Raw genomic sequence first — 22,504 nt, 5'->3', positions numbered from 1 at the left:
ACCCTGTAACCCTACCAGGAAAGACATCTAGTCTGGTTGTTCCCAGCTCAGAACGTGTGGCTTTAGGAAGCCATCTCTGTGTTTCTATACAAATAATTTAGAAACTCTTATCAATTTATAACCCAAGTTTAACTGGCTGTGTTTTGTTGCTGCTATATGGAAAAACACATGAACCTGACCTTTGAAGAGTTTGTAGATAAATGATTTTTAATTTACCAAACATGTGGTCTCTTTCTATGCTACGATGAAACTTTGGAAAGGACTTAGAAGGGAATGTTTTAAAGGTGTAGCAGCCTATATTTCCATGCTTTACTTTACTGCATGTTTTGTAATTTTAATTCTCTATGGCCATGTGGATTCAATGGCCTCTCATAGGAGTTTGCATTATACTGAGTTAGATCATTGGTCCATCTAACTCAGTATTGCCTGTGTTGACAGTTACTCTATAGGGTTTTAAGCAGGGAGTATCTTTCAGATTCCCACCTGGAAATGCCACAGATTGAAGATGGCGCCTTCTGCATGTAATGTAGTTTGCTCTCCCACTGAGCTATGGCCAGTCTGAGTGGGCAGAGTCATTCCAGGTTTGAAGGTACTTCATTAAGAGACTTCCACCTGAGGGTTGATGGCACAACGGAGAGGGAAGCTGCACACAGATCCAGCTACTGCTGAAATGCATTTAAGTCCCTGGAGCTTTATCCCATTGCCTAATTTCCTGGTTCATTTATTCTATTTTAAAAAATAAGTGAGACCACACACTAGTAGAATCCATACCTTGTTTTTTTGTGTTTTCAGAATTCAGTTTTTTTGAATGGAGACGCTAAGATTTTAACCAGTGATTTAATCAGCACAAATGGGGTAATACACCTCATAGACAAGGTATTGTTTCCACAGAGGATTCAAGAGTTCCCTCCTGGACAACCAAAAACTCTAAGGGTGTGTAAAATTTATATTGGTATTTTCAACTAATTAAAAGTTGTTCAGTCACATTTTACTACTTTGCTTCTAGCTGATTAGTTGCTTAACTAGTTGAAATAAAAATTACAGTGTGTCACTTAGGTGATAATTAATTGTCATAGTTGTTTGTTCTTACTAAAACAAAGATAAATCATAATTGATGCCAAAAAAAGACTGCATTGTTTTGTTAAGTAATTCAATTAGATTATTTGCATCAATACTTTCAATAGTAACCACACTTTGCTAACCTGTACTTCTGGCATGATTTTATTGATTTAATTATTTGCTACATTTCTATCCCACCTTTCCTCCAAGGAAAGCACATTTGGTTCTCCTCCCCATTTTTATCCTCAGAACCCTGTGAGGTTGGTCAGGCTGAGAGGCTGTGGCCGGCCTTGGTAGCTGAGTGAGGATTTGAACCTTGGTCTCCCAAGTCCTAGTCCAGCTCTCTAACCACTAGATGTCACTGTCTCTTGCTTTTCTTATGTTTCAAAAACATGTGGAAGAAGACTTTTTAAAGGGCTGAAAAGTAGAAGAGAGAGCCTGTAACTCTTCTAGCTGCTGCCACTATAGAGCAGCCTTGGAAAACCTGGGCCCCTCCCAATGTTTTGCACTAGACCTCCCATCAGCTGACTGGATGTAGTCCATGGTATGTCTCTTCTCCTCCAAGAGAGAACAATAAAAGCAAAAGCTATACAGAGCGGAAACAGTGTATCTCCCTTTCCACTCACAAGACTCCAATAATCAGTGCTGGAATGTAAACAGACATGTGACATGTAACAATCCCACACGCATCTGCAGCACGGGAGGAATGGAATTCTCAACAGTCCAAAACACCTGGAGGGTTCCAGGTTGATGAAGGCTGCCCTACAGAGCAACATGGGGCTTAGCCCAATGCTTCTCTTCTCTTAGGACCAAACTAGATAATGTTGCTAAATGTGCCGCTTGGGTCCTAGGGTTCTATTTTGGATTGTTAATAGCCACCATAGGTGGGGAGGCATGGTTAACCCTTCCTCTCTTACTATTTCCCAGACAAAAATGGGGGCACAGCAGTTTTTAAAAACAACCACAGCACTTGACATGTTTCGTATCATGCCTACTTTGGTTGTAATTTGTGAATTAGACTACAGCTAATTGGAACTAGCAAAGCACTTGTGAAATGGAATGGCTGCAAAGACCATAGGCAGGTATTCAGTGCTAGCCATGCTCAGAGTAAAGCCTCAGAATATATATGAGAGATACAGTTTATCTCTTGTTTTGCTGCCCTGGACTGCTTTGGGAGGAATGGCAGGATGCACATTTAATAAATAAAGGACATTACTAACTTAGGTTCATTTATTTCAATGGGTTTACTCTGAGTAGGACTTAGTTGACTTAAATTCATATTCCCCCCCCCACACACACCAGTGTCACATTGATGCTATGCCGGCACTGAAAATACCTAGTGAGCTGACTATTGCTTCATTAGCAGCAGTAGTTGGGTTTTAGCACCTTCGTGATCACACTTACCATAGTTACAAGGATTTAATAGGCTTCTGTTATGCAGAAACTTCTGTTACGAGATGTTGCAGAAAGCAGCAACCATTTTCATATATTGTATGTAAAAATAACCAACAGTATGTTATTGCTTCTTGAAAACACCCTGCTGTTACATTTACTAAATGAGCAAATAAGATTGGCAAATAATTTATCTTCCTAGGAAAACCTCAAAGTGATTGCAGCAAAAAATGGGTACATCATGTTCTACAATTTGCTAGAGGTAAGAGTACTTGATTTTGTAACCCATTTTGTAAGGCCTTTGGATGCAGGGTTTTGCAGCATGTTTTGTGCACTCCCGTGTGTTGCAGCTATACCACGTTTCATAGAAAATCCCACCTACATGCAGACCTCTTACATCTTACAGGTGAAGGAACAGCTGTACTTACCATGAATGGTATTTCACTATGGATGTAAAGAGTGCTCCAAGACCCACCCTGCTAGCTTCCTATGATGATTAAATTTGCATCAAGGGGCATGGGACAATAATACATGCTCAATTTTTCTTATTCCTTGTGGGTTTTGTTTATTTCCAGGATGTTTTTTCTTCCACTCTTTGTGGTGGTTTTCCTATTTTGTCTATATTTTATCACTTTTTGCCCTGTTGAATTCCATTTTCTCTTAAGCCGTTCCAAGAAATGGGATTGAGACTCAACAGGAAGAGAGCCGAAAAGTCTTCTGTATAAGTTTTGGGCATTTCTTGTCTCCGAGCTGCAGAGTAGGCAACACAACCTGCCTGGAGCTCTCTTTACATGCACAGTGAAATATCATTTATATTTTTTAAAAAACAACAACTGTATTTTCCCTTTTGCTTTATTTCAGAGTTCAGGACTGATGGGTCTCATTAATGATCCTCTTCATCAACCAGTCACCTTGTTTTGGCCCTCTGACAAAGTAATCAGGGCTCTGCCAAAGGACCAGCAGGATTCATTGTTTAAAATGTCAAACAAGGAGAAACTGCTTCAGTATTTGAAATTCCACATTATTGGAAGTGCTAAGGTAGGAGTGCACAACATTTCAGTGCAACATTTTTAGATGATTTATAATTTTTTAAAAACAACAACACCAATGCAGTCTCTTCCTTTTTCTCTTGTTTTTCTTGATCTCTTCCACAGATTTTAGCCTATGCCCTCCCTAGTTCTACTTCACTGAAGACTCTTCAAGGTTCTGATCTCAGTGTGATATGTGGCAATGATGACAGCAATACTGTGAGTGTTTGGCTAATCCATGGTGTTTTGACCACTCCAGCCCTATAACCCCATCATCATACTTTGGGGGAAGGGACATAGCTCTGTGGCAGAACGTATGGCTTCACATACAAGTCCTAGGTTCAATCCCTCCAGGTGGAGCTGGGAAAGACTCCATTCTGAAACTTAGAAGGCGGCTTGCCCAAACAGTGTAGACCGGGGTGGGAGAGAGCCCTGCAGAATACTGTAGGGCAACATCCATAGGGAGGGAACGATAGTCTTCCATCTTCAAACCGTGGAAAAGTGAAGCTTTCCACAGGAACTGAATGGTGAAAGGAATGGAACCACTGTACAGCCCCCAGAAGGCAGTCCAGAAGAATAACCAAGATCAATATCCAGAGAATCAACAGAGCTACATTGCCCCTATCTCTTCATCAGCACAGACTGCCAACTCAGGTGACCAAGAGGGTGACCAAACTCCCATCAGAAATCAGATTGAGATGGATCAGGGGTATCCAATGTGGCGCCTTCCAGATGTTGTTGGATTCCATCCCCCATCAGCCCTGGCCAGCATGATCAGTGTTCCGTGATGAGCTGTAGTCCAGCAACATATGCATTGCCTACCCCAGATCTTCCAATACTTTGGCCACCTCATGAGAAGAGAAGAATCCTTGGAAAAGACCCTGATGTTGGGAAAGATGGAGGGCACAAGGAGAAGGGGACAACAGAGGACAGGAGGACAGTGTTCTCGAAGCTACGAACATGAGTTTGACCAAACTGCAGGAGGCAGTGCAAGACAGGAGTGCCTGGCGTGCTATGGTCCATGGGGTCACGAAGAGTCGGACACGACTAAACGACTAAACAACAACAACAACAACCCCAGATCTAGATCTTAGACTTTCTCCAAAAGCACCCATAGTTGTTTCGCATTAATGAAACAACTAATTGCATAAAAATAGTTACAGGTACGTAGCCGTGTTGGTCTGATGTAGTTGAAACAAAAAATGGAAAAAAAAATTCCTTCCAGTAGCACCTTAGAGACCAACTAAGTTTGTCATTGGTATGAGCTTTCGTGTGCATGCACACTTCTTCAGTTGCACACGAAAGCTCACACCTATGACAAACTTAGTTGGTCTCTAAGGTGCTACTGGAAGGAATTTTTTTATTTTTTTGTTTCGACTGCATAAAAATTGTGCTTTTTAAGGATTCTATGCTGCTCAATATCCGTGTTCTCTGGGCAGCTTAAAGCGACGAAGCATTAAAATACAATATCCATAAAACAATAAAAAAGCAACATTAAAATGTCAGTGGCAGCAAACAAAATGGTATAATAAGATACATAGCATCTCTGAAAGCATTGGTATTGAACCATGTTGTCATATAAATAGATAAGCAGATATTACACAAGAGATGTTGGCTTTAGGATTCTTTGTAAATATGTTCGGTATACTCTTACTTTAAAAAACAAACCGACAATCTGACTCCAAGTAATTATATTTATTCTTCCTGTTTTCACTATCTAACAGACCTCCTGCTAAAGCAGTGATGACTTTATTATAACTTTCTCCTTCAGGGTGAACTGTTCCTCAATGAAAGAAGGTGTAAGATTGTACAAAGGCATATTGAGTTTGACGGTGGCATCGCTTATGGTATTGACTGCATGTTAACAGACCCTGTCCTTGGAGGTCGATGTGACACCTTTATCTCTTCTGAGATTCCGGTCAGTCCTCCTATGGATTTTTGTTGCCTTCTGAATTTCAGACCTAATCCAGTGCCCTTACATCTGTGAGTGCTCCAATATGTATACACAGCTCCTGCGTGTACAAAGGAATCCTACATGTGCAGGACCTTTGGCCGTACACTGGAGCTCTAGATCAGAGCCTAAATAATGCAGCTCGGTATTTGCCTACTCAGAAGTCTTATTCAGTTCAACTGGATTTAGTTCAATTAAACTCAGTGGATTTAATCTACTTCTTATTGCCTGCTTTTGAATGTTGCTTAATTTAGATAGTGAAATGCATTTGCTGTTTTGCCGTTTTAGTTATTGTCCTTGACTAGGAATAATAATAGAGAGATTTTTAAGAATTTTCTCTGCCTACTTCTCCATTTTATTGCACAAATGAAAAAGTTCTACTGGGCTAGATTTCATTTCTCAGTTACTCCCTGTTCTATATTTCCAGGATTTTATAAATGTTTAAGTATTGGGGGGAACCCGATATGATGCATATGGGATTTTTTTCTCTGTTCTGTCATTTAAGGTGTGTTCAAGGAATGTATGTGCCTGGGAGAAAAGTGGCAATACACTGAAACTTATTTATTAAATTTCAATACCACTCCAGCTGAGGATCACAGGGTAGTGTGTGTGTGTGTAATACACAAAAAAGTAACAAATAAAACAAGACTCCCATCCCACAGTTTAAAAGTCCATAGATTGTTTAAGATTGTTTTTGCTTGGCACCCCCATCCCAGTGACCTATACACAGGTCCTACCCTTAGGCAGAATGATACAGCCACCGCAAGCCAGAATGTCTGTGAGTGGACAGCAAAGGGTACTAGTGGGATTCTCTGCCTGTGTTGCCAAAATACCTTGACTGGTATCTGAGTACTATGCACCTTGATTTGGTCCATCTGGTTTATTTGCTGGTCCACCTCAGCCAACAAAATGTCTTGAACCATCTTATTCACTGAGCTGCCTGAAGACAGACACAAACATGCATTCAACTGTACATGCACAAGCTCTGTGCAGTTCAGTGGGAGGATGAATGCCAGGCCGGAAGGAAACATGCAGGACCTTGGACAGTTCCATGGAGTTCTACCAAAGGTGGAGCCCCTGCAGCTTTATGTAGATTGACCAGGCTTAGAATGTAGCATGCTCCTCTAACCTGAAGGAGCTGGTTGGCTGGTTAAAGTGTCTTCACCTTGTTTTGTTGTCTTTGGATTCTGTGAAGCTTAGGAGACAGACGTACCCCTCTGAGTCTTAAGAATGGTGGCAGGATTGTGTCCTTTTGCAGTCTGGCTCTGTATGAGGTACTGGCAGTTCTACCACCAAGGAAGTAGCCTGAACCTCATCCGAGTACTCCATTGCACACTGCAAAGTCCTCAGGTTGTGGGCCACAACAGTGGCATTCAAATTAATGTGTGCAGCTTGTGGGCAAAGTCTTACCACTGCAATGACAATCTTCTCTCCCTCCACCCCCATGCATTCATTAGACACTCTTTGTGCTCCTGAAGAGGACTGTTGTTGAATCAGAAAGGTATTTTCTTTTACCGAAGTGACTGAGAAAATGGGAATTGAGAAGCTGTGTTTTAGGCCTCCGGGGTCCCTTTACCTTTACCTTTACCAACAGATCATAAGTTATGTAAACCAGTTTTCATATTAACACTTGTACAAATAGGGACACGGGTGGCACTGTGGTCTAAACCACTGAGCCTCTTGGGCTTTCTGATCAGGTCAGTGGTTCGAATCCCCACAATGGGGTGAGCTCCTGTTGCTCTGTCCCAGCTCCTGCCAACCTAGCAGTTTGAAAGCACGCCAGTACAAGTAGATAAATAAGTGCTGCTGCGGTGGGAAGGTAAACAGTGTTTCTCTGTGCTCTGGTTTCCATCACGGTGTTCGTTGTGGGCCACAAGCAGTTTAGTCATGCTGGCCACATAACCCAGAAAGCTGTCAGTAGACAAATGTCGGCTCCCTTGGCCTGAAAGCGAGTGCCGCACCCCACAGTCGCCTTTGACTGGACTTAATCATCCAGGGGTCCTTTACCTTTTTTTTAACCTATTCACTAATGTTTGATTTATTGGGCTTGCTTTCTGCTTGGTTCCAATTGTGCACATATAAATTTTGGGCATATAAGCTCTATAAGCATAGGCTCTGCACAGAGGTTCAACTGAATTCATGGGGACCCTTCAGCTGTGGAACTTACCGATTCACTCATTCATTCACTCAGGTATATATTTGTAACCTTTGGTAAGAGACTTGTTAAAAATTGTAGGAAACGGTGTTTACAATGTCAGTTCATAGTGATACACACAAACACACAAACACACACACACTGCATTTGCATAGTTATTTTAATAATTAAGTGTGATTTTTAATGCTAGCAAGATTTGGGGATTTTTAGTCTTCTGATACATTTCTCTTTCTCTTCAGGGAGACTGCACTGCTTGTTACAGAGCTCCTCGGTGCCCTGCTGGAACTAAAGCGACGGTAATTACAGTTCTACCCTTATGAGTCAAAATTAAACTGACAAGTTGCAATAAAATGTTTTGGAAAATAGCTACATTTTAAACAAACAAGCTTACACAGCAAAGGAAGTATCAAAAGGACTTGGAAGCTCTGTAACCTACATATGAATTATAAAATAGTTTGGTGGTTCCTTTCCTCACTCCCTCAATCATAAGATTTCAACATACATTTGAAGCACATTTCCCCACACCACAGAATCCTGGGAACTGTAGTTTGTTATGAGTGCTGGTAACTGTAGTTCTATAAGGGGTAAACTACAGTTCCCAGGATTCCTTTTTCAGGGAGTTGGATTTAGATGACCTTTGAGATTCCTTCCAACACTATGATTCTAAGCCATTCTGAACATGGGGGCTGGGAATACCTTGACCTATGGTGCATTTGTTGAATTTCTTGATTTCTTTGTTTTGTCCATTCCTCTTTTTTTCCCCATTTCTAAATATGAAACCGTAAGGGAGAGGTGAAGAGATGTACTTACACTCTCAACCACAGGATCTTGAACGGCTGTCAGAAGGATTGCTCTATGATGGTCAGGATACCACAGTGTTGCAAGGGCTACTTTGGGAATGAATGCCAAGGTAAGATTTCCTGGGATCAAACACTTAAGAAGCTTCTGGGAAGGGCTGCTGGAGGTGCTTGTACTTATACCTGTATATCTTTCTCAGTGATGCCATTAGCAGCGTGGGAAAGGGAGCAATTTAGGTCTCGATAACAACATGAGGGGGGAAAGGTTAAACATCCCCTTTCCCAGCACAACTTTTACAGTCAACATCTCGATAACAACATGAGGGGGGAAAGGTTAAACATCCCCTTTCCCAGCACAACTTTTACAGTCAACATTGGATCCCTTGATCCCTTTATGGCTGCCTAAAAAGGAAAACTGGGAGACCTGATCACAGGCTTCCTACATATCGTCTGTTCTGACTCTTGAACAGGAGAGTTGGCTTAGCAACCAGCAGGCAGCATGTGGCAAAAACATATGGCAGAGGGGCTGTCCAGAGTGTTTAACGTGATGTGGAAACGTTTTTCACAGAATCATAGAATTACAGAGTTGGAAGGTATCTTGAGGGTCATGTTGTCCAACCCCCTGCAATGCAGAAATCTCACTTAAAGCATCCATGACAGATGGCCATCCAAACCCTGCTTAAACACCTGCAATGAAGGAAAGTCAACCACCTTCTGAGTCTGTTCTACTGTTGAACAGCATTCACTGTCCAAAAGTTTTGCCTGGTGTTTAGTTGCAATGGCCTTTCTTGTACCTGTAACTTGAACCCATTGGTTTGCTCCATCTTCCGTATGAAAGCCCTTAAGATATTTAAAGATGACTGTCATATCTCCATTCAGTCTCCTCTTCTTATTCAAGCTAAGCATACACCAGCTCTCTCAACCACTCCTCATAAGGCTTTGTTTCCAGACCCTTGATCATTTTGGTTGCCCTGCTCTGCACATGTTCCAGCTTGCCCATATTCTTCTTAAACTGTGGTGCCCAGAGCTGGACACAATATTCCGAGTGTGGTCTGACCAAGGCAGACCTTGAGCGAGGCACTAAGCTTCTTCTGATGCAGCCTAGAATACCTGCTGCTGGTATACTTTTCCCATTATTGCCTCTCGTAAATAGATTTTAAAGGGTTTTGTTACCAAAAGCCTTCTGTACAGTTAAATAACAGGTCTATAAAAATCACCACAACCATCAAACAGTACTGATGCAAAGGTGCATAGGAGACAAAACTTCAGACAAAAGCCTGGGTGAAAAATAAGTTTTAAGTTGCTGTCATAAACTATAAAGAGGAACAGGTAGGTAGCCGTGTTGGTCTGACGCAGTCAAAATAAAATAAAAAATCCTTCCAGTAGCACCTTAGTGACCAACTAAGTTTGTCATAGGTATGCACACGAAAGCTCATACCTATGACAAACTTAGTTGGTCTCTAAGGTGCTAATGGAAGGATTTTTTATTTTTATATAAAGAGGAAGGACAATTTCCATAACTTGAGTACCTGCATTGAGAATGCTCTTTCATAGCTTGCCAAAATAAATGCAAGCAGCACTACAAGAGGACGTGTCCATGTATTCTTAACATCCACCCTATTATTTTGAATGTAAATTGTTATAATTTATTTTAATTTTGTATTGTTACATCGCTGCAGCCCACACTGGGACCTTATGATGAAGGGTAGTAAGAAATCAAGTAATAATGATGAATTAATATAAAGGTAAAGGGACCCCTGACCGTTAGGTCCAGTTGCGGACGACTCTAGGGTTGCAGCACTCATCTCGCTTTATTGGCCGAGGGAGCCGGCGTATAGTTTCCAGGTCATGACTAAGCCGCTTCTGGCGAACCAGAGCAGCACACTGAAACCCCGTTTACCTTCCCGCCGGAGTGGTACCTATTTATCTATTTGCACTTTGACGTGCTTTCAAACTGCTAGGTTGGCAGGAGTTGGGACCAAACAACCATCGCAGGGATTCGAACTGCCGACCTTCTGATTGGCAAGCCCTAGGCTCTGTGGTTTAGACCACAGCGCCACCCGCATCCCTTATTAATTAATATATTTGGAACCTAAGCCATAATATTCTTTCAGAGAAGATTATCACCTTAGCTCTGTATGGCTCCCTGTGACCAGTGGGGTCCTAACCCAATAAGTAATAAAATAGCCACCTTGGGGATAGTTCTTACAAGGACTGACTCGTTGCCATTTTCTGCTTCCCAGCTTGCCCTGGAGGGTCAGAAACGCCATGTAATAACCGTGGCTCATGTGATGAAGAATATGCTGGCACGGGAGAATGTACATGCAATGCTGGCTTCAATGGGACTTCTTGTGAGCTCTGTATGCCGGGAAGATACGGCTTGGATTGCAAATGTAGGTTTCACGTGGCTGTTGTTCCATTAAGTCCTTTACTTGTGTAACCTTTTGCCGGACTATAAGGGGTAGTGTGGTTTAGTTTCAGGGGTGGAGAACTTGTACTCCCATCATCCTTCACTGTTGGCCATGCTGCCTGGAGCTGATAGAAGATGGAGTGCAACAACATCTGCAGGGTCAGAGGTTCCCATCCTATGTTAGTGGTTGCAGAGTGTGTCTTAGCTGAACTTGGGAGACCTGACTTCAAACTTTCTAGGCTCAGCCTAACCTAGGCTGCTTATTTGTGGCAGGAGTGAAAAATGTGGTATGGACCCCTTTCACATGCCCCATCTTCAAGGGCTGCAACTTCTCTAATTATAAGGGACAGTGGGAAAATGCTTTTGCTAGGACCAGCTAGTGTTCATAATATAGGTTTTGGGGTTGCATCAAGCTCCTCCTTATAATCAGTCTCCTAATCATCCAACGACTTTCTGTTTACAGCCTGTGAGTGCACTTCACATGGACAGTGCGATGAAGGAATTTATGGATCAGGACAGTGCTTCTGTGAAACTGGATGGACCGGACAGCTCTGTGAAACCAAAATCGGTCTGACTCTTTAACAGTAGGAGAATGTTGTAACCTGCAAAGTAGATTTCATCTTGCCATTACTTTTTAGAGCCGTCAGCTAATTAAAATAGTCTTCACCATATTTTCCATAAGAATAATTCATAAAACTTAAAGAAATCAATATTCTTTGCATACTCTCATTCATGGTGTGGTTCTATAAGAGAGGTAGCCCACTCAGAATTAATTCCCTCATTTTAGTGGCTCTTGGTTTCGGGTAAATGTGCTTGAGATGTTATGACCAACATTTAATGGAGTAAAATAATTACTCCTCATCAACCATTTAGGATGCATCTACCCTTTGAACGGTTATTAGTTGAATGACCTGCCTCATAGGCCTGTTGTGAAGGCAAGGGAAATACAATGAAAGTTATAAAACAAATAGAAAAACTAAAGCTGATATATAAATATAAACAATGTTAGCAACATATTTGCTATCATCACTCCTCTATCATAACCCTCAAAACAATTGTAGATTTGTTTAAGAGGGATAAGGATGTGGGTGGCGCTGTGGGTTAAACTACAGAGCCTAGGGCTTGCCAATCAGAAGGTCAGCGGTTCGAATCCCTGCGACGGGGTGAGCTCCCGTTGCTCGGTCCCTGCTCCTGCCAACCTAGCAATTCGAAAGCACGTCAAAGTGCAAGTAGATAAATTGGTACCGCTACAGCGGGAAGGTAAACGGCATTTCCGTGTGCTGCTCTGGTTCGCCAGAAGCGGCTTTGTCATGCTGGCCAATAACATGAGATGAGCATTGCAACCCCAGAGTCAGTCACAACTGGACCTAATGGTCAGGGGTCCCTTTACCTTTCTTTAAGAGTCTTTTTTGGGAGTCATTTTAGACTCGCAGCTGTCTATGGAGGCGCAGTCAATTCTGTGTCCAGGGCAGCTGTTTACCAGCTCCATCTTGTACGCAGGCTGAGACCCTATCTACCTGTGGGCTATCGCCAGAGTGGTGTATGCTCTGGTTATCTCTCACTTGGACTACTGCAATGCGCTCTATGTGGGACTACCTTTGAAGGTGACCCAGAAACTACAACTAATCCAGAATGCGGCAGCTAGACTGGTGACTGGGAGTGACTGCCAAGACCACATAACACTGGTCTTGGCTCCCAGTACGTTTCCGAGCACAATTCAAAGTGTTGGTGCTGACCTTTAAAGCCCTAAATGGCCTCAGTCCAGTATACCTGAAGGAGCATCTCTACCCCCATCGTTCTGCCCGGACACTGAGGTCCAGCACCGAGGGCCTTCTGGCAGTTCCCTCACTGTGAGAAGCCAGGTTACAGGGAACCAAGCAGAGGGCCTACTTGGTAGTGGCACCCGCCCTGTGGAACGCCCTCTCACCAGATGTCAAAGAGAACAACAACTACCAGACTTTTAGAAGACATCTGAAGGCAGCCCTGTTTAGGGAAGTTTTTAATGTTTGACGGACTACTGTATTTTAATATTTTGTTGGAAGCCGCCCAGAGTGGCTGGGGAAACCCAGCCAGATGGGTGGGGCATAAATAATAAATTACAGTATTACTATTATTATTCTAATTTCCTTCACAGCCTTAGCTCCTGAGTGTTCACCCAACTGTTCCATTAATGCTGTTTGCCAAGAGCAAAACATCTGCCAGTGCAAACCATACTATAATGGAGATGGAATCACCTGTACAGGTAAAATCACATTGAGAGTCAGCTAGAAAGATCAGCCGCTAATAAAATTGAAAGAATGTGTTTTAATTGAAATCTTTCAGCATGTTTAAACCCCACCCCCACCCCTATTTTCCAGCCCTCATGCAGTTCCTATGTGATGTGATAAAATATGAAAGTATCTGTAAACTCCACCAATACGTGCATTTTAGTGTGGCATTAAGGGGGCCTGGATTAACCCTGCACAAAGCAAGCCAATATTTTGTGCTTACAACAAATTATTCATAATGACAGCCTACTTACTTTAGCCTAATTGCCCATGATATTCCAAGGCTGGTCTCCACAGCCAAAAGGTAAGGTTACACTTATAGATCCCGTTCCTGGAATATTAAAGGGGAGGGGGACCCACTTCTGTGCTTCTGGGTGTTCCAGTCAGGTGATTATTAGCTCTGAAGCACTTATCACCTGTTAGGGAAGAGTGTTTAGTCTCCCTCGCACACCTACCTGATGATCATGACTGTCAGATCTGGCAGCCCAGATCATCTGTTTGCAAGTGGAAAGGAAAGGAAAAGGAGAGAATCTTCAAGCACAAGCTCAGACTAGCAGACTTCTCTAGCTTTGTAGCATTTGAAGGGATTTCTCTCTTTTTAAGTTTGTTTCTTTGTTGCAATGGCTGCAAGCGTTGATGTGCTATTTAACTCAACAAATTGAGCCAAGTTCAGCGGTTCGTTTTAGCTCTGACCTTTCCTTCCTAGCCTTTAACTTTTAGAGAGGAACCTGATCACTAAAGTTCTTCCCATTCCAAAGCTGGTCCAATAAGAGCAGGGGAAGAGCACACCAAGGGCATAGATCTATCCCAATGTAGAGGACAGACTGAACACTTGCTTCTCCCTAGGGTAAATTCAGGCATTTGGTGTCACAATGGTAGACACAAGGTAACATAACATTCAGATACTGCCAGAAATATTCTGTATTTTCTCATTCTTTGGGGGGCCAAAAAATCGCACTTCATCAATATAAAGGAATAGAATAATGCCTGGAGGACTGCTCTATCAGTCACTTGCAATAATAGCTAACACATAGAACTTCCATTTTCAAAAGCAATATAAATACACATATGTCTTTTGCTTTGCAGCTGAGGACCTTTGTAAGAAAACCGACGGTGGCTGTCATAAGAATGCAAAATGTGTACAAACTGGTGTGAAAGTCAATTGCACATGTCAGAGAGGATACAAAGGAGACGGCCACACCTGCCTGGCTATCAACCCTTGCACCGATGGGTTTAATGGAGGTTGCCATGAACATGCAACTTGCACCACGACGGGACCTGTAAGTGTTAAGAGTCTTTCACCTTGTCCTAGGCCAGGCATCTCCAAACTTCGGCCCTCCAGATGTTTTGGACTACAATTCCTAACCACTGGTCCTCTTAGCTAGGGATCATGGGAGTTGTAGGCCAAAACATCTGGAGGGCCGCAGTTTGGGGGTGCCTGTCCTAGGCAATGTATGACCTTTGAAACGTTGCTGGACTCCCATCACCATTGACCATGCTGTCTGGGGATGATGGGAGTGAAACAACATCTGGAAGGCTGCAGATTCCAAACCCCTGTCCGAGAGGCTGTTTCTCTCATTGGTATTCAGGGAACTGTTCAGATAGCATCATTTGCCCACATTTGCAATTGTGCACTCTTAGCCCCTAACAAAACTTTGGAAGTGTCCCAGGAAAAGCTAAATGTATCCCCCCACCCTCCTAGCTATTCCGGTCAGTCATACATACTGCAGATTGTAAACCACATTTTAGCCCATTGGGTCTGCAAAGTAGCTTACAGAATGTAATCATAAAATAATCATAACATGTAATAAACCACAGCCAGCATTTCCCTGTGCTCCAGGTTGGGCCAAGGGGAGATGGAAGCAGTGTGTGCATGAAATGAAAACTCTGCGGATGTGTGTGAGCCTGCCCTCCTGTGTTTGAGGGCCCTTCTGCCTATTCTGCGGAGTGGGGCACTAGACCTTCTGCCCCAAAGATCTTCCTTCTGGTGGCAGCACTATAAGTATTTTTACCCTGAAAGAGAACTGCATGGCTGGTCTGAAAATATCATGTTCAGTTCCAGCTGCTGAGAGAACTTAATACAGTCTGCAAAACATTAATCAGTTTCCCTCCTGAACTTCAACGCAATCCATTCCGGAAGACCGTTTGACTTTCGACACATTCGAAAACCGAGGCACAAAGGGTGGTCTGCAAATTTCATTGAGAAAAATTGGGAAATATGCAACGAAATATCTTGAAACGTTCAGCTTCCGAGATGCTCATAAACAGTGGTAGATACAAAGGATCTTACACACACATTTCCCCCTTCTTCTTGAATGAACAGTATGCCATAAGATATGTGCTGAAGTGTTTACCATCTAGGGGGAAAGGCTATAGCTCAGTGGTAGAGCATCTGCCTTGCATGCAGTCCCAAGTTCAGTCTCCAGTGGCATCTCCAAGTAGGGCTGGGTTCCTCTGCCGGAAACCGTGGAGAGCCAGTCAGTGTAGGCAATACTGATTTAGAAGGACCCAGTGGTCTGACTCTTGTAAGGCAGCTTCCAATGTTTATGCAGTTTCATTGCAAATTTCTCTCCCAGGATAAGCGCAAGTGTCAATGCAAAGATAACTACATTGGCGATGGAATTGATTGTGAGGTGAAACAGCTACCGGTAGACAGATGTTTGCAAGATAATGGGCAATGCCATGCTGATGCTGACTGTGCCGATCTCCATTTCCAAGGTCAGTACACCACAAGCAGGCACACAATTATAGTGATTGTGAATATATAAAAAAAGTAAGACTGTTCCATGACTCTCATGGGCCTAGGCTTCTCAGAATTACATAGTCCTAAAATTCTTTTAAATCTTGCCATAGCTACCCAAAGCAACTTAAATGGGGAAATTTGCTACATTATAGATGGTCACTTTCTGTAGTCTTGGTGAACGTGCTTTTCTCTAGACCAAAGGAAGGGAACTATGGTCCTTCATCCAACTGTTAGTCTGCAACTCCCGTCAGGCAGAATTGCCAATAGTGAGCGTTTCAGTCCAATAACAGCTGGAAGGTACCAGCTAAGAGAGAACATCTCTAGACCAGCTTTGGTTCCACAAATGTTATAGGACTAAATCACCCTATTTTAGATATAAACAGCTAGATGTTATGTTTTTGTTTTGCTTATGTATTGACTGATTTATTGCATACAATCAATATTCCTTGCCTAACTAGCAATAGATTGACTTGACAAAAGAGGGGTGTGTCTTTGGAGCACTGAATCTTCTTATTGCTGCTAGAAGTCATTTTTGGTAGGACCATGAGGGGCCAGTTCATGATCCAAGACATAATTATCCACAAGACATCTAGAAAACCAAACCCTATATATTCAGGATACACTGTGAAATGGAAATGTGGGATATAAAACTGTATAATGGAAAGGGTTGATTTTGGGGTTTGCTCCATTCTTCCTTTCAGATACTACTGTTGGAGTTTTTCATGTACGTTCTCCAAAGGGTCAGTATAAAATGACTTACGACACAGCAAATAAGACCTGTGCAAACGAAGGAGCAACAATGGCTACTTACACTCAGCTTGTCTATTCACAACAGGTAACAATGCTTATTTCCACTTGCAGGCAAAGCAGATAACTAACATATGCTTGAACTGAACAGTGAGACTTAGCTGCCAGGAGAATAAGTTGTTAAGGACACGTGCCATCAGGAATACATGTATTTTGTTTTGAAGAAAAAAGAAGTACGTAGGAAAACTTTCAAATAAATACAATATTGACTGTTGCTGCAACCTGCTTTAAAAAAAAAAGCACCAGAGACTGGTTCACACAAAAAACTCCTTTTCGTATTTTTGCTTCTTTGTTCAAATAACAAACACAAGTCCTGTGCATTCCCAAGTCAGTGCTATAATAAACACAGTGCGCTTTTACCAATCCAGATCAGAACTGGGTCAGTACAGTGGTACCTTGTTTCCCAAACGCCTCTGTTGTCGTACATTTCTGTTCTCAAACACCGAAAAACCGAAAGTAAATGCTTCTGTTTTCGAACGTTTTTCGGAACCTGAACATGCGATGCGGCTTCCGCTGAGTACAAGAAGCTCTTGCAACCAATGGGAAGCCAAGCCTCGGTTTTTGAACATTTCGGAAGTCAAACAGGCCTCCAGAACGGATTACGTTCAAGAACCGAGGTACCACTGTAGTATCCTGCGCAAGCGAATGCACGAGCCTGCTTTGATAGAACTTGTAAGTGAATGAGGTCCTTGAGCCTTTCGGGATGTGGCAAGTCTTGGCTGGATGTGTGCAAGCACCTGTACTGATGCACAGAGACTGGTAGCGAGTGTGTGCCATCCTAATTGCCATGGGACCTTTTGCTTGGCAAATGAGGCAACGTATAGCAAGTCCGCCTCTCAGACTGCATGCGAAGCGCTCCGCTTTACCTCTCTCTCCCAACTCAGGCTGAAAGAACGTGCATATGATTCTAGAAAGGCCAGAGATCTCTGTCCCAGATGGCAAGTTTCCTTATGCAGCATCACAGTGCCAAATCTGGAGCATGGGGCATCGACCAATGCCGGCTACTTTGCTAGGGTTTTCCCCGATGCTAACTCAAGGGCACCAGTTGCAGTTCTGTCCCAGCATGGAAATGTTTAAAGCCCACCCAGTCTTAAGCTTCTTGGCAATGGAATGCCCAGTCATGTGACTGGGCCATGAGAGAGAGAGAGAACCGGGAAGAGGCCAGCGCTTAAGTCACAGCCTTCAAAGTAAGGCTTCGTTGGGCTTTGGCAGCCTAAAGCCAGTCGTAGCATTAGGTTAACATCATTTCCCATTTTCCTTTGTTTCATGATTATGTGCTAACGGCAGGCAAAGTATCATCTATGTGCTGCTGGCTGGCTGGCAAATGGAAGAGTAGCCTATCCGACTGCCTTCTCTGCCCCCAAATGCGGTGGAGGAGTTGTCGGGATTATTGACTACGGGTACAGAGTCAACATGAGTGAAACATGGGATGTCTACTGTTACAGAGTCAAAGGTAAGGGGGGGAAAGTGCCTTTGCCTAGTGTCATTTGCCAGAAATATAGTTCATTTCCAGAACTACTACTAAGACCGAATTGTCAATGTATATTAGCTTGGCAGCAGACGCAAAGCCATTTCTGAGGTACTGTGAAGAGTTTTTAGCCAGGGGTAGGCAACCTAATGCCCATGGGCCAATTGCCTTCTCAATCCGGCCCGCAGACGGTCTGGGAATCGGTGTTTTTTTACATGAGTAGAATGTTTAATTATTTAAAATGCATCTCTGGGTTATTTGTGGGGCGTAGGAATTCATTCATATTTTTTTTCCAAAATATACTCCGGCCCCCCACATGGTCTGAGGGATGGTGGACCGGCCCATGGCTGAAAAAGGTTGCTGACCCCTGATAACACTGGAAATAGGGGGGGGGGACCTCGTGGTTTCCTACAGTTTGACACATTCATATTGTCTGCTCTGACATTCAAATTGGGGTCTGAATAATGTCTACAGACAATGAGGCAGTTGCTGAGGGTGGGGCATCATGAAGAAGGGCTCCCTAATTGTCTAGCCACTAGTAGCTTGGGGGGGGGATTCCTTTGGTTTACATTTTAATGCAAATTTACCTAATTGAAGCCATACGGGAACCAAAACACACCTATCCAAATTTTGCGATGCAGCTCTCCAACCATATAACACATACTAAAATGTATATATTAGGGGAACGTGCAAAAAAAGTGCATGTATTAATCCAAATAATGTACAAATATATATACAGTAATTATTTTTACCAACATGAATGTATAAGGCAGAATTGCATGCAAATATTGTATTGTGTAGTGGGATGGATAAGGATATCTCTCTCTCTCTCTCTCTCTCTCACACACACACACATATATATATATCTTTTTGCAATTGTAGATAGTTCTCTAGATATGGAAGCTTCATCTCTGCTTGCTGTCTAAAATTGTGTTGTTTTGTGTTTTATAGATGTCAACTGCACCTGTAAAATTGGTTATGTGGGTGATGGATTTACATGCAGTGGGAATCTGCTTCAAGTCCTCATTTCTTTGTCAAAATTTACAAACTTCGTCTCAGTAAGTACAGACCACTTCGCCCCAAAAAGTGAAATTAAATAAAATATGCCTCAAAATTTCAAAAATGAACCAACATCTTTATTTCTGTGTATCTGAAGAAGTGTGCATGCACACGAAAGCTCATACCAAAATATAAACTTAGTTGGTCTTTAAGGTGCTACTGAAGGAATTTTCTTATTTTGCTTCGACTCAGACCAACACGGCTACCTACCTGTAACTATCTTTATTCCTGTTACACTTCTGTTTTTAGTAAATCATATTAGCTTAAAGTGGAACAATAAATAGGCTATAAGCAGACAATGAATAAATTGTAACATGTTATGGCTATCAGATGTGATCCTTTGGCAATTAAGGTCAAGAAGCAATTGTTTGCAATCCCAGGCTTCTTGTGTTTGTTTTTCTTTGTTCTCATAAGTATGAAAATTGTCTAAGAACAACTATAAGATGTCATCACACCAGAAATAACGCTTTCTCTTGAGAAGGCATAGCAAAGTTGTTTTTGTTGTTTAGTCGTTTAGTCGTGTCCGACTCTTCGTGACCCCATGGACCATAGCACGCCAGGCACTCCTGTCGTCCACTGCCTCCCGCAGTTCACTTTGGTCAACTATTCACTATTGTTCAGCCTAATCTCTTAGACAGTTGTATGTATAAAGGAAATGTTATATTGTAGGATCATTTGCATATGTTTGCCAGACTCATATTACCAAAAAAATGTTCCATTTGCTTTGTGAGTTACGTTACTCAGATTATTACTTTTTCTTTCTTCTTTCATCTCAATAAAATTCTTCATAAAACTATATTCTATTTGAGGATTTCATCTCACCAGAATAAATTCTGTCCATTCACAGAGAATACTGACTTACTCAAACACATCAAAGCAAGGCCAAGAGTTCCTGAAATACATCACAAATTTATCCACTCACGCAACACTGTTTGTACCGGGCAATGACGGGCTGAAGGAAAATGAGGTAAATGACTTAATTCTACTGTTATTATATGCCAGCTCTGGGAGTTAAAATGCCAACATACGCTGATCCAAGAAAGTGCCTCTTTCAACTGACAGCAAGTCCTACAACCTAGAAGTGAATGGCTGCCATTCACTCCTATGGGGAAAACTTGTGCTGCACTTAGGGATGGAGGACACAAAACTATCCATAAGTAGTCAGACCTCTTGCATAGGGGTGCAATACATCTCTCTGTATAAAGACTCTCACCTGGCTAACCCATAAGTCCTTATGTGTGCTCTCTCTTCAAGACCTGACCATTTCTAATGAAAGAACCATTACTTTAGAAGAGGGGGAGCCAACATGATACCCTCCCCATGCTCTTGGGCAGGCTTCCTCAAACCTGGCCCTCCAGGTGTTTTTGGCCTACAACTCCCATGATCCCTAGCTAGCAGGACCTGTGGTCAGGGGTGATGGGAATTGTAGTCTCAAAACATCTGGAGCGCCGAAGTTGAGGAAGCCTGCTCTTGGGCTACAGTTCCCACCATCCCTGATCGTTGGCCATGGTGGCTGGGACTGATGGGAGATGGAGTCCAGCAACCTCTGGCTTACCCCTGCATTAGGTTGTTTTAGAGCTAAAGATTTTTAGATATAGATTGTCTACATACCACGGCCCCCACTAGGAAATGTTGCTCTCCAAACTACAAATGCCATATTCTTCATTTCTCATTCCCAGCACCTTATTTATTAAGCTGCATGGTGGTAAGATTTAGGCAAGCCTTTTCACTTACCAGATTTAATGCCCTTCCACTAGATTAGCCATGTCCAGAGTCCGGCCCCTCTGGCAGTTTATTTCCTGTGGAAAATTCCTTTAGAAAGCTGTACAACTTTGGTGAAAAATCCTTTAAAAAACTCAACAACTAAAAAAAGCTCAGCAACTTTGGTCGGCCCTCATGCATGTTCACTTCATCAAATCTGGCCCTCTTTGAAAAAAGTTTGTGCACCCCTGCACTAGATCTATTGATGGACCATAGGACAGGAATTCCTGCTGCAGAACATAAATATCTGTGTGGGTCTGAGGAAATAGAAAATCTGATCCATTTTTAAAATGCATTTTTTGCATTTTTACCCATGCAAGTCTCTTGGTTTTTATGTTGGCTTTCTATTAGCAGATACCAGGTCTTACATTACAGAAAAAGCAACTACGTTTTTGGCTGCCATTATTAAAACACATAGCAAACTGACAGAGTGATATATCTGTATCTACATATATTATCCTGAGTCAATAGCAAATTATCTAAAGCATGAATGTTGCTCTGGATAACTCTGAAGACTTTGTGTAATTGCTCTGCTATGTACTTATATAAAAATAATGAAGTTGAATTGAAAATGTCTCTGTCAACAAAAACCCATTCCTTGCTGCACACATCACCCATGAGAATGATGGAATGGGCCAGGATTTTCCAGGGTGGCCATTTTCCTAGTTTTAAATAATAGGCATTCCAAGGTAGGCTTTTATTTTCTTTAGCCTAGGCAGGGATGATAAACCTGTGGCCCTCCAGACACAGTTGGACTCCAAACTCCCCTCAGCCCCAGCCAGGATGATGGGAGTCCAACAACATAGAGGATGACAGCTTCTTCATTTGTGGACTAGGCAATGATGGTTCTCGTTTAAGAATAGTAGCATGTGATTTTAATTTTATTTTTCTGCATTTTGACACAATTGTATTCTGTGGAAAGTCCTGCCATCAAACAACGCTTTAAGATTAATGTTTAAAAGCTGGGTCATGGCATGTGAATTGAGGAAGTTCTAGAAAATCCATTGAGTGTTTCTGTTCATTGATATTACTGTATGTTGGGTTGCTGCCTTCAGACACTTTCTGGAAGAGACATTGAATATCATTTATCCAACGCTGGTGCATTCTATTATGAAGATTTGACCAATGGAAGTACCCTTCAAACCAGAATAGGGAAAAAATTGTTAATTACACACACAGGAGGCCAGATTTCTGCAGCTAACAAGGTGGGTGCTTTGTACACAAGTGTGTGTGTGTGTGTGTGTGTGTGTGTGTTTTCATAGGAGCGTGTCTGGTTCATACATTTCCTTTACCGTGTTGTTTTAATAGAATTGTTCTGTGGCATGTTTATATTTTAATGTTTAAACAACTGGTTTTTATACCTTGTAAACCTGCCTAGAAGCCTATTTTGACTGTAAGCAATATATATATAATAATAATAATAATAATAATAATAATAATAATAATAATAATAAATACCCCACCCATCTGGTTGGGTTTCCCTAGCCGCTCTGGGCGGCTTCCAACAGAATATTAAAATACAATTACCTATTCAACATTAAAAGCTTCCCTAAACCGGGCTGCCTTCAGATGTCTTCTAAAATATTAATAAACTGCACTTTGTTAAA

General features: G+C 42.2%; 2 protein-coding genes across 2 annotated transcripts in view; one reads left to right on the top strand and one right to left on the bottom strand.

The window, feature by feature from the left end:
- The window catches only part of STAB2 (stabilin 2), an 87,344-nt gene that overhangs the window by 60,306 nt on the left and 4,534 nt on the right, over window positions 1-22,504 (top strand). Inside the window, exons 49-65 of the mRNA XM_060279901.1 lie at window positions 793-933; window positions 2,654-2,713; window positions 3,313-3,489; window positions 3,606-3,698; window positions 5,251-5,397; window positions 7,825-7,881; window positions 8,372-8,495; window positions 10,626-10,775; window positions 11,256-11,360; window positions 12,927-13,034; window positions 14,146-14,339; window positions 15,636-15,777; window positions 16,504-16,637; window positions 17,897-18,062; window positions 19,029-19,135; window positions 19,984-20,103; window positions 21,953-22,102. Coding sequence (XP_060135884.1) covers window positions 793-933; window positions 2,654-2,713; window positions 3,313-3,489; window positions 3,606-3,698; window positions 5,251-5,397; window positions 7,825-7,881; window positions 8,372-8,495; window positions 10,626-10,775; window positions 11,256-11,360; window positions 12,927-13,034; window positions 14,146-14,339; window positions 15,636-15,777; window positions 16,504-16,637; window positions 17,897-18,062; window positions 19,029-19,135; window positions 19,984-20,103; window positions 21,953-22,102 — 2,175 coding nt within the window. The remainder of the gene's footprint in view (window positions 1-792; window positions 934-2,653; window positions 2,714-3,312; window positions 3,490-3,605; window positions 3,699-5,250; window positions 5,398-7,824; window positions 7,882-8,371; window positions 8,496-10,625; window positions 10,776-11,255; window positions 11,361-12,926; window positions 13,035-14,145; window positions 14,340-15,635; window positions 15,778-16,503; window positions 16,638-17,896; window positions 18,063-19,028; window positions 19,136-19,983; window positions 20,104-21,952; window positions 22,103-22,504) is intronic.
- The window catches only part of NT5DC3 (5'-nucleotidase domain containing 3), a 43,788-nt gene continuing 43,257 nt past the window's right edge, over window positions 21,974-22,504 (bottom strand). Inside the window, exon 14 of the mRNA XM_060279902.1 lies at window positions 21,974-22,033. Within this exon, the coding sequence (XP_060135885.1) occupies window positions 22,006-22,033 (28 nt within the window). The 3' untranslated portion in view covers window positions 21,974-22,005. The remainder of the gene's footprint in view (window positions 22,034-22,504) is intronic.

Source organism: Zootoca vivipara, chromosome 10 (genome assembly GCF_963506605.1).
Source record: "Zootoca vivipara chromosome 10, rZooViv1.1, whole genome shotgun sequence".
NCBI classification, from domain to species: domain Eukaryota; kingdom Metazoa; phylum Chordata; class Lepidosauria; order Squamata; family Lacertidae; genus Zootoca; species Zootoca vivipara.
Note: the sequence above shows the minus strand (reverse complement) of the source record. Positions and strands in the feature narration are given on the sequence as shown.